At 35.6% G+C, this 12,430-nt stretch overlaps 1 protein-coding gene across 4 annotated transcripts in view; it reads right to left on the bottom strand.

Annotated features, from left to right (window-relative positions):
• The window catches only part of PHF20L1 (PHD finger protein 20-like 1), a 55,660-nt gene that overhangs the window by 20,791 nt on the left and 22,439 nt on the right, over positions 1-12,430 (bottom strand). For all 4 annotated transcript variants that reach the window (XM_010576908.1, XM_010576907.1, XM_010576906.1 and 1 more), the window contains 3 exons: positions 9,344-9,596; positions 7,139-7,324; positions 6,726-6,932 (listed from right to left, as the gene is read on the bottom strand). In XM_010576908.1, coding sequence (XP_010575210.1) covers positions 6,726-6,932; positions 7,139-7,324; positions 9,344-9,596 — 646 coding nt within the window. The remainder of the gene's footprint in view (positions 1-6,725; positions 6,933-7,138; positions 7,325-9,343; positions 9,597-12,430) is intronic.

Below are 12,430 nucleotides of genomic sequence, written 5' to 3' on the forward strand. Positions count from 1 at the left end.
GATGCAAATTAGGAAATAACATGGTAAAATAAAACTCAAATTATAATTTTTCAAATAATCAAACTAAAATAAAAGTTATTTAAAATTCTCTATTACTGTGTTCAATATTGTGAGAGCTTAAAGTTTCATTTATATGTAATTAGGAAAGCCTAATCTTCATGAGGCCATTGAGGACATTTCAGGACTGTGCTGAGGACATACTGTACAAAAATGCATCTCTGCAAAGTCACAAAGGGTTCAGGTTTTTCAATGCCAGCTGTAAATACTTGGAGGCACCAGACACCTTTGGTGTCTCTCAACTTATGAGCCCAGCTAAAGTATCAGCACATAAAAAACACTCGTGGGTTAAAGTGCTGAACCGAAAAAAAAAAAGTCCTGAAAAAATACCTGCTAGCATGCTAGCGGTCAAGATATTAAACAAGACAAAATACGAAGCTGATCTGGAGTGATCTTTGAGCTCCCCCCCCCCACCCTTTTTATAAAAAAAAAAATTCACTAATAACAAAAAACATTTAAATAAGCAGTGTTAAGATAGTTTAGTAAATTCATCAGCCATAAAAGGATTCTGGGGAAAAGGCAAGAACATCTCGGGGTTGACTCTGTAAGGCGGCCTTCCAGGCTTGGACAGACCAACCCAATTCTACTACACTACAACATACACGTTACATGAACTTACTCCAGCTCCTAGGCAGACTTCTCAGGAAAACAATGAAAATGCCATAAAGTAAGAAAGCCGCAGGGGCACTGAGAGCAACAGAAAGTGGTGCATCACCTACCACACCACACAGCACTTTTAATGCCAGACGTTCCCAGCTGCAAGATGCAAGACATCGCCATACCATGCAGTCTAGCCAGCAGCCAGAAGCAGCTGCTCGGTTCTGCGTGCTGGCTTCTAACACAAGACACGAGCTGCATGACCATGGCTGAGGCTACCTGCGCCTTTCCACTACGTCAGATCAACAATCTCACCTAAGACCATAATCCTTTCAAGAGTGGTCTACTATTCAAGCTCTTGCCTTTGTCTGTATTTCAAGCGGACTTAGTTTGCTGGGATACTTCTCGACACAAAACATTACCCAAATTATTCTTTTCTTGGGTTTCCTAATTAGCATTTGTCTCTGTTACAGGACTGAACTGCTTTGCCATCTGTGGAGCAATGAGTATATTTTAGCACCTCAGTAAAAGAAAAAAGTGACACTTCTCCACATCATCATGCTATCAACGTCTTGTCTCGTTTCTAAAAAGAGCACAAAAGGATCACCCAAACGCACATAATTTGGTTAGGTCACTGCCGTTTTGATGAAAAGATGTGAGAATACTCCATCCAAACAATCTCAAGAGAAATTTAGTCTCAATATCAGATTAATTAGTATTTAAACTTCATTACTCAGAAGAAATCCTGACCTCAGACATTCAAACATGCTCGGATATTGATAGCCACAACACAACAAACTTCAGTATCTCAACAATTTTCAACACAAGCACATCTGACAAAGTAATCAGCTAGTAACTAAATAATTCTTTGAGGGAACATTTATGATGGGCAGAAATCTGCTACAGTCACACAAATATCCATCTCAATGACAGAGCTCTCCAGACAGCCTTTCTATGGTAACCTGAAAGGAGAAATTACTATTATGCCTGCACACACTGCAATGTTATTCTTGGCTTTTACTTTTATTAATCAGAAATCGTTCTCGACTGAGAATCTTAAATTCTCAAATCCTAAATAAAGTGTTAAGGCTTGCAAAGTCTAATTTTCAAATGTGCAATCACTACGCTGCACAAGTAACCACAAAATTAGACAAAGTAGGCAATCACAGTCTGAAGGGCAAGTACCAAATACAGCAAGATAAATATTAGTTTATACAAAATCTCCTTTATAGAAATATTAACTTTTTTTTTAACTGTTACTTTTAATTGCAATTTTATTCCTGTTAAGGAGTCTAGTCAGCCACCTCCCACACAGTGAAGTGTGGGAGGTCTGCAGTTAACACTCAGCAGAAAGATGCTTAGAGATTAGACTTGATAAACTACTGATTATGTCATTGTTCTAAAATCAATTTTATCATCAGAAGACTGATTTCAGATGAAAACCAAATGCAAACTACAGCACTTTCCAGTCCGGTTTATGACATGTTTCCAATGCTACCTCTCCTCGTCTGGCACGGTGAAGTGACACAAGCCCCTCCTCGTGCAAGTACAGGCACAGAACAGGATGCTGTGCTACAAGCGCAGCAGCACAGACAGGCTTTTAAGTAGTACTGCTTATTTCAGTTCAGCAAATTAAAATAAATTGTACTAATGTGAAGTGACTTATTTTGTTGCATGATACTCTATTCCATGGCTTTTGATGTTTCAACTTTCCTAATAACAGACATATCATCATCATCTGCATTCAACTTAAATCATAACATGACCAGCATAATTCATGGTTCTATCATAATTAACTGTGTTTTGAATTCCCAGTGCATAGGATGAATTTTATATCTAAATGCATTTTAAATACATATTACAGATTAATACCAGATCCCGCACAAAATTATCTCTTTAGGAAGGATGAGGACATGAAAATTTCTTGCTTGCCTTCAGGTATCTACCCCAAGAATCAGCTGAGAACTTCAGGGCAGAGATTAGAATGGCAGACATTCAAATTAGGGAGTAAACCTGACTGTCACTAGATGTTTGGAGTAAAACAAAAAGCTCCAAAGTAACAAGAGCTTTAGCTCACTAGAGTCTACATACCTCTTAAAAGCAGGGCAGCCAGTAACACTGGCAAGAGTTTATTAAAAAGCGACTGATCTCATTTTCTGAAAATTTTGTACATCAGCCATTTCTTGTTCCTGCTGCAGTAAAGTGTTATCAATAAAATTATGTAAAAGTATACAATGCTTTTTCTTTTCGCCTACGTGAAAATTACTCCCATATAGTTAACCTGATGTTACCCTACTAGCAAAATAATCTAGACTGAGCTACAACAGGAAATAACAGCTAATGATAATATTGTTATATTACTACTATAATTATGTTAATATTGCTATATTAGCAAATGTAACAATATTTTCTTCTTTCTTAAATTTTAAAACCCAGATTGCTTGCTGAAATTGTTTACACAATACATAACAGTTAAACTAACATAAATGGTGTAGAGTTACAAAAACGAAGAAAAACCATCACAAATTTAAGAAAATTATAGCTACAGAAAGATCTGAACTTCGTGTAGTCAGAACTAGAAAACTACAGTGTTCTGCATGCATTTAGACTGACTGTGAATTTAAAGTCTAAGTGACAAAAAGGCCGCTTATCTCCATTTTAAGCAGTTTGACAAATGAAAGCAAGGATTCTTAGTTATGTATGCAATATCAAGTGATCACATGTAGGTCCTTGCACCAGTTTAGGCAAAGCAGTACCTCTGTTCAATAATTAACTGGTAGTGTACTAGTGTCTACCAAAGTGCACAGTACTTCCACATAGCCTGTGGACTGAAGGAATTGATCATAGTGCTTTTGTGCTGCCTTTATGCTGTTGTGCTGCCTTTCATGCTGTTCATTTTGAGCAATGATCTGGAGAAGGAATCTATATGTTAATACTATGGGTTACCATTTATGCTTCTGCACTTCAGTGCACTTTATCCCTCCTCCCCGAAAAACACCAACTTACTATCTTTTTAGTGAAGAAGTCATTGAAATGCATCATTTTCAACAACATAAAATTATGGATAATTTCTGAAACTATCTACAGTTATCTGTTTCAATGATTACGAAGACAGCAGGTCCAACTTAAGCGCACTTAGCAAATTCCATAGTGCTGTCAAAATCTAGAATACCAGATCTGTCCAGACTGTGTCAATCAAATCTAAAAAGCAGAAATATCATAAAAGGACATAGATTTAAAATAGCTCTTTCAGATTAAAAAAAACAATTACAGGATAGTCTGGATTTTACACCAGAGTTCTCAAATTGCAACCTATAGAGTCACAATGCATACACTAAACAATGCAATATATTAAATCACACTTAGGCAGGCAGATGTTCCTGCATAATGCAAATTAACTTTTCTCAACAATTTCAAGCATCAACAAGAATGAGAAAGGAAAGCTTTGGACACCTCTCCTTTATATATTATCTGGCTATTGTTTAAACAGGTTCATTAGAAAAGGAAAAGTGATAAATAGAGTGGATTCTATTAATTCTCCTGAGGCATGCGAGAATTTGGTAGAATTATGTGTGCTTAAGTAACATGACTTGAGAACCTGTGCTGTTTCAAAAGTAAAAAGATGCCTTCTAAAGCAGAGAACACACCAAAAACTATTCAACAGTGTAGAGTAACTCTAGAGTTTTCAAACCTGAAATAAATGCTATGTTTTTCTTTTTTTACTAAGAAGAATATGAGGATAGGACACAAACAAGTTTCACCAGAGTTAGAAACCCAAGATGAACCCAAAAGACATATGAACTTCAGTTATAGAGTCCTAGAGATACTACTGACAGAGGCAGCTACCTCCAAAAGTTTCTATGAAATCTCTGAATTAAAGATATCAAACTGCTTAGATTAGTCTTTCAGATCACAAAGCTTATACTGCTCAAGTGGAGGCTGGGCTGAATACTTCTGAAAACTTCTAACATTTGGGCAAAAAGTCAGTATGAAAGCTCAAGACAGAGTTCTATTGCATGGAAGAAAACTGTAATACGTGAAAATTAGGAACAATACACAGGTCTTTCCAGAAGGCAAAAAAACCAGAAGACAAAAAGGGAGCTGGCAAATCAGTTCCTTAAGAGCTTATAACTCTTAAAATCATGTAGGTCCAAAAAAGCTCCATTAAGCTTTAAATACAGTATGAACTGTATCCTCTAGCATAGGTTGCAAGTGCTTCCATCCTCCCATTCTGGACTCAAGTAGTAATAAGAGAGAATTTTGTTGGGGAATGGTTTCCCCTCACACAAAGTGTGTGGACATGTCAAATATTTTTGACTCATAAATAAAAGTGGCTATAAATGAAACATATTATTTCTTTAATTGGACTCAGCTGTGACCAAGACCCAGCTCAACAAACAGGTAGAAGTGTACTCATGGACACTGGGTTTAGAACCAGCTTGCTCAGACTCCAAGCCAGTCCCATGACGGAAGCGGGCAACAAAATAGATACCCGTTAGCATTACCAACTACACATTAAATGATCCAGAAAATATATCAGACAAGCCAAAAGTTAAATTGCTAGCAACTGAAGTGAGTTCTAATAAACAAGAAACAGATGGTAGCTGGAAGCTGTTGGTTTCTTTTATAATCTTGTTCTATGAATGGGCAAATATACAACTCCCAAAAGCACTTCTCTTAGTGGCAGAAGACATGAGATAAAAGGACATTTACAGAAGTAATTTTCCCAGGAATCTGCAATTCTACTGCTATGCAATGTATCAAAGGCAAACAAAGACTGTCACATGTTTTCACGTGAGAAATTAAATAATATTTTTAAAAGCTTATGTGGCAGCTCATTAGAAATTCCCATAGCCCTTATTTTGACAAATTAGTTTAAGAGATTAATAGATTATTTTTTTTCCAGGGAGAGAGAGAACGGATAATTAACAATCACCTATTTTAATCTACGCAATATTGATCCAAGAATCCGACCCTGCTTTTGCTACATCAGGTTAAATAGCTATGCTACAACTCGATGAAGTGATCACCTTACACTTTCAGTGGGAGTATGTGTGGGCAGACACCCAAGAAGGGGCTGTACGTACTAAATAAAATGCTTCACTGACCTATTGAGCACTGCAGCTATACTATCAGCTTAATGCAAAGCTGTTGCTTCCCCCCCCCCCAGCAAACAACACTAAGTTATAATTTGAGTGCCATAATTATATACTTTAAGGTCGTGTTGTCCTCCTTTACTATTGATCACATTTACCAAAAAACTTCCCCAGAAGAGTAGAATAACTTGATTTTTTCCTCCACTTACTTTATTGAACAATTTTCTCATTTAAATAAAAAAAAAAGGCTTTTGAGAAAACTCTTTCTTGGAAGCCAGTTAAAAAAAGTATATGGACACCTAACAGAAAATGGATGAAAACCCACTTTTAGGTTCTGCAAATCACTATTTAAACTGTCCCCCACATCTCTAATTGCCTGTATCCAAGTGATTCACTTAAACCACAGTAGCCAGTAAACTGTTACAAAGTGAAAGGCAGCACAAAGTTCCAGTATTGGGCTCTATGCTAACTCTGTGAGGGTGAACCAAGTCTATGTAAGTTTCAGAGGATTTTTCAGAAATATTTTCAAGTAACATTTTGTAGCAAGCGACAAAATTTCCACTGCAAACAGGAGCAAAGGTAGAGGAATGCTGACTGCCTCACAAAATGCTACTAAGTTTTAAAGCTGAAGCTAGAAGATCAATGAGTACATCCAGGTTTAGTGTATATTAGTATGTTAGTAAACAACTTCATAAATTATTTTTACAAGTTTTAACAATATAAAATATTTTTGAAAGAAATACCGCTTTTTATACTCCACACTCTCAGATCCCCCTTAAAGTGTGTTAGAAAAAGTGCTAATTCAGCTCAAAGCCAGTGGAAGATGAAGAATATGCACATGGATGGACCCCAGAATGAGTGGCAGGTTTGTAAGTGTGCAGAAAGGGGAAAAAAAAAGTATCCTCTCTTTGTGTGACATACACGTTTCAACCCTGTAACTATAAACCTAACTGGTTGTATACTGAATCTCTTTACCTGACGCTGTTGTAGCTACTCTTCCATCAGTTACTGCTTTGGAAGAAAGATAAGTAATCATCTGAATATCTTCCTTGTCTTTACTGGGATATTCATTACGGAAAGTGGATTCTGTGGATAATGGTGCTGTAACTTCCGAACTACGGCTTAAATCAAGAGGGAGACATGGTCCACGCTTCTCAAGTGACATATGAGCAACATCAGGTACTACATAAAAGAAAAAATGTAATATTAAAAAAGATACATAGGTCCAACAAACAACAGTTTGGATTGCAGCGTTACATAACATAGGAACAGCATACAGCTTTAGCTACAGTAAGTCAAAATATCCCATTAGATGAAAACCGTGAAAGGTCTAATTTTTAGGATTCAATTTCTCTTGGGCAGTTCTTTATTAGATTAAGATACATTACCCTCCAATTTTGATGACTGTTGGTTTTGACCACTGATGGAGAACACTTTTCCATCAGTAACTGAAGAGGGAGAAGAAACTTTTTCTACAGAATCATCAGGCAAGGAGCAAGTGGCTAAACGCTGTGATCTTCTTCTCCGTTGGCTATGTTTGTAGGATCTAGGGGAATTCACTGGCTGTGATGGACCTAAAAAGAGATCTTTCAATGTTCATGAAGCAGAGAGATATACCATAATCTTACTGCAGTATTTGAGATCTAAAGATGGGGAGTGCTTTAAATAACTCTTATTTGCAAAGCTGGTAATCACAGCAGAACCGGTAAAAGTAATTATAAACTGTGACTACCAGGAGCAAAAGGAGTTATGCTCAAGATATGATTCTGCTTTTAGCTTATTACACATTACGAGGGCATCTACTTCCCCACTGATAAAGGCTGTTGTTTTAGGCAAACAGTGTACTTAAAATAAGCAACCCCCCCATATAACCCATGAGAGTAGGCTACTTATAATGGAAGGGGGCAATAGAATTTAACAGTAAACAGAACAAATGATCACAGTTAAAGATCTAAAAAGTATGGATAGTGGTAACATACAACTTAAAAAAAAAAATCAAAAGCAGTGGTTAATTTTATATCCCACCTCCCATCTTCTGCTAACCTGTTATCAATACTCCAGCTATATTTCAAATGCACACTGCCAACACGTGGCACAGTAAGAAGGCTCAAGAACCTTATAGTTGGTTTTTTTTTTGTAAAAAAAAAGGGGGGGGGAGAATTGATATAGGTTAATATAGGCCTGATTCATTAAAAACAAAAAACTCACACTCCTCTGTATCTCTCCAATTTTACCCAGTTTCACAAATTCTGCCTTGGAAAACATTTAAGTCATTATTACACTATAAAACACTGTTCTCTCCTTTCCTTAAGCAGTTTTTAGAGTCAAAGATGTACAGATTTAAAAACAGACACAGCAAAATTAAATTTCCATTAGAGGTGGTAAAGACTTGAAAGTCAAAGTTGAAAGACAGCACTAACAAGATCTAATGTATTAAGTAACCAATTTTTAAATTAGCTAATATTTAAAATATTGCTACAGAGAAGTCTAACTTACTCCAAAATACAAACATGCTCAAGGAAAACTACTTACCATTATTTTAGGGGTGGGGAGGGAAGGCATATTACAATATAGATGACCAGTAATATTTTGTGGGGACAAAATACAATTTATACCTATGTGTCCTGAATAAATAGACGGCTGAATTTGTACCCCTCCCTTTCCCATTCATTTAAAGTTATCTGTGAGAAAAGATTAAAAGAAACTTATCTCCTAAGGGAAAATATCAAATCAAGGTTAAGGGGAAGCGATGCAGGTTTAGTCTTCCATCCTCAATCACTATTCTAAAAGGGAAACAAAAATGTAGCTTTTGACTCACTGGAACCCACATTTATTTTAACTTTTGGCCTCATCATTTAATGTTCTTCAGGCAACAAAGAGCCTGACCCTAAGCAACACTAAAAACCTAATGTAATCTCAAAAAAAATTATAGAAGTTTTAACATTCACAAAAAATAGCATATTCAAGGATGCAGCATGAACCTTCCCTGTTCTTCTGACAACCAATATTTTGGTACTTTGCAAATCAGTTACACATGTTTGAGAAGCTTGTATTTTTCCAAGACAAAGAAACCTGATTTTTTTGTATTTCCCCACCACAGATCTTGAACCCATCTTCTCTTTCACATCGTATTTGGAGGAAGTATCACATAAGGTGAAGAATGCCACAGCCAACAGGTACAGCATATCAGCCTGCTGAAGGTGGAATTTCTCAGAGAAGGAAAGGTCCACAACCAAGGTGTACGTCTTTTCTTTTTAATGAATCAGGCCCCTTCAGATGAGAGGTTTGATTTTTCCTGTATCACTGTTAATACTAATGTGAAGATTTAAGCTGGAGGGAAAGCCAACCGTTAAAAGCCATGACTCCGTAAATATAAATGTATTATTTAAATGTATTATTTCCGGTAGAGTAATTCATATGCCTTATTATCTGACTTGACTTTTAAAATACTGAGCTACCCCTAAATCTCCCGCTTGGACCTTTTATTTAAAGCAGATTCATTTTTAAAAGCAATAGCGATTTACAACCAAAAAAAATTTCTGTATATCTCTTATAAGTAAGTACGGTATTTTTTTTAAAATGTCTGTGCTCACTAGTTTTATTTATCACAGAAGAAGGAAGCTGAGAGACCAGCGTCAAATCCTCGACTTGTATTAATTCTGGGGAAAGTGGTGATTTAGGGGGCTTTATACACCCAGAAGAATCTCCAGATTCTTGTTTGCATTTCTTGCTGCGAGCCTTTCCTGAAGACAAAGTTGAGGATAACAGTGCAGGTTTCTGAATGTTGGCAGAACTGCTAATATCAGCTTCATTTTTTTTCTGACTTTGTGGTTTAGGTGAAATCTCCTGAATAAATAATAAAAAATTGATACTTTTATTTCAGTTTCTTCGCTGTAGTTCTTGTATTCTATTTTGATTTTTTTAAAAGCAACTTTAGTATTCAAAACACATTTTAAAGCAACATTATTTTCAGTGCAAATGAAAACTATTTAAAATTCATCAAACAACTTTTTTAAAGGAGCAACATCAATTAGTTTCAGTGTTCAGAACACCCTCATTTCTTACTATTTGAAACATATGCAAAAAGCCTGAAAACAAAACATTTTTCCTCTATTCCCATTTTAAAAATTCACCAAAGTCTTTTTAGTTTCTGTCTCTTTCATTTTCAGTAGACCAGGATCGTCAGTGCTTCCTCAAAGTACAACTTGGAGAACACTTGTTACAAGCTAGAATACATACACTGATGTATAATCATAGAACATCTCAATTTGGAAGTGACCCGTAAGGATCATCAAGTCCAACTCCCTGCTCCTCGCAAGACTACCTAACACTAAACTATATGACTATCATCCAGACAATCCCTGAACTCTGACAGGCTTTTGCACTGCTATGAGCAAGCGATCCTTGTTCAGAGGACTGCAGTTCTAAAAAAAGTTGCCAAGATTTCCCTTCACGGTCCTCTCCCTGACCATAGCAAAAAAAATTGAAAAAGATCCTCAGGAAAACCTTGTTTAACATGAATTTCATTTTTAGAAAAGAACCTGAAAAAGTTGATAATGCTCCTTTAAGGAATGTCTGAAAACAACAAAAAGTTTCCAAATACTGAACACACTCTCACAACAACCCCTTTCAGTGCTGGGAGTCTGGATTTCACCACATTATATGTTTGTGCAAACACATGAAGAAATCACAACTTCTAGCACACAGGGTTAAATAGATTGCTAACTGTTGGGGAAAAATGAGCAGATAAAGAGTTAAAACAGTTTTTGAAGAAAAAAAAGAAAAAATTCTACATATAATGCAGTTTTCCAATTTCATCAATTTTCATCCTTCTTAATACACATACTTAAGTATTATTTGTAGACAATTAGCATGCATTGACAGACATTAGCATTTTAGATTTTTAACTGGAAGTTCTTCCTACTTTACTGAATAAACTGTGCATGTGTTACAACTTGCCCAGTAATGGCAAACTACAATATCTGAACATAATTCCTTAAACCTGTCCCCTTTCTTGTCCCAGTTACATCACACAGCATAGTACCATCTATTAAAACCATAACTAACAAAGTAGAAAGTTATTTCTAGAATGTGTGCACCACTTTATCCAAACTAAAAAGTCACATTTCTGATGATTTGAGGGTATTATTGGGTTTTGTTATAAATGGCAATTTTATTTTCCACTAGAACTTTCCATGTTCCAATGGAGGGGGAAAAAAAAAAGTAAAACAAAAACCCACAAGTGCACGTTCTATGTTTGCAAAAGGGCACCCCTGAATGCTACATGAATAGCTTGCTGGAAGTATCCTGTAAAGATCCGGTGCAAAACATCCCATTCAGCAGACATCAGTTCTACCTTGAATAACTCAATTACACATGTACTAAGTGCAGTTTATTCATTTAAATAAAATATTCCATGAACTGTGGAGTATACCTATGCTGGTTATGAGAGGTATTACCAGAAATTAATTAGAGTCGTAACTTGTAAATAAACAATTTTATTGTTCATCTTCACAGATGTGAAAGACATTACTACAGCATCCATTACTTTCAAATTACAAAGTTATTTAAACAAGATTAAAAAAATTAAATTAATATTTTGATAAGGTGCTTAACCTCTTAACAGGACAAATTAACATTAAAAACCTTAATGAATTAAAGTTATTCATCTAACCAGGTCTTGGTCAAAAGGAAATATAACATGACATACCCTAATACAGTTAAATAAACTACTGTATCTGCAACTAATCGTCTGAGGTTTTGGGTTTAAGACAACTGTAAACTAAAAATATATAAATATAAATAAAATAAACTTCCATCAACAAAGTCAGTTTTCGGCTATTGGCCTGAATACTTCTACCATGTTCTGTATTACATTATTAAAAAAACCTACAAGATATTTTACCCATTCAATTTTATAGCAGTAGCAGACAAAACCTCTAAGGAATGTCAGCTTTGCTATTGGAAAACCTTTTGGGGAGGTTTATAACTCGGCCATTTTAATTTGAGTTTGGGCAGGAACTTAGCGAAAAAAGCTTTAAGCTCAAAAATTTTCCTCCCCACAGTTAATCATTTAAATATTTGCAAGGTTTCTGGTTTTAATTAGAAGCAAAGGAATAGGACAATTTGGGATTTTAGATGCCTCTTTAAAGGAGCTTAACTACTATTTCCAAAAATGAGTTTTTTTCAGACCATTAGCATGTAAACAATGACAGAGACATCTTTTTTTTATGTTTAATCAATAAAACAGAAACAGCCGAGTTACTAAGTTTAAGAAGTAACAAAAAGGTTTTAGTAAATATGCACTGTAGTTTATACTGTTGCATACACAGTCTATGTAAACCACAAAGTCCCATTCACTCTAATGGGATTCTGCATGATAAGATTTACATTGTAATGATTCTTCCAAAAACAACATGCTGTAAGCCATTTCACAGTTTTTTGCACATTGAAAATATCACACACAGTAGCAATAAAATCATAGCATCTTTAATATGCAAAAAATTTGAGAAATGGAATGTCATGTCAATACATTGTAAACCTTTATGCAAAATATCGGTCAATGCATTGACACCGTAGTGGCTCAGTTAGCCGTTACAGTGACAGCATTAAAAACAGAAAATCATATTCCATTGACAAGATTTGCATCCAACGCAGTGTCAATGGAAAAACCACAGCAA

Source organism: Haliaeetus leucocephalus, unplaced genomic scaffold (genome assembly GCF_000737465.1).
Source record: "Haliaeetus leucocephalus isolate CR32 unplaced genomic scaffold, Haliaeetus_leucocephalus-4.0 Scaffold555, whole genome shotgun sequence".
In the NCBI taxonomy this organism is placed as follows: Eukaryota; Metazoa; Chordata; class Aves; order Accipitriformes; family Accipitridae; genus Haliaeetus; species Haliaeetus leucocephalus.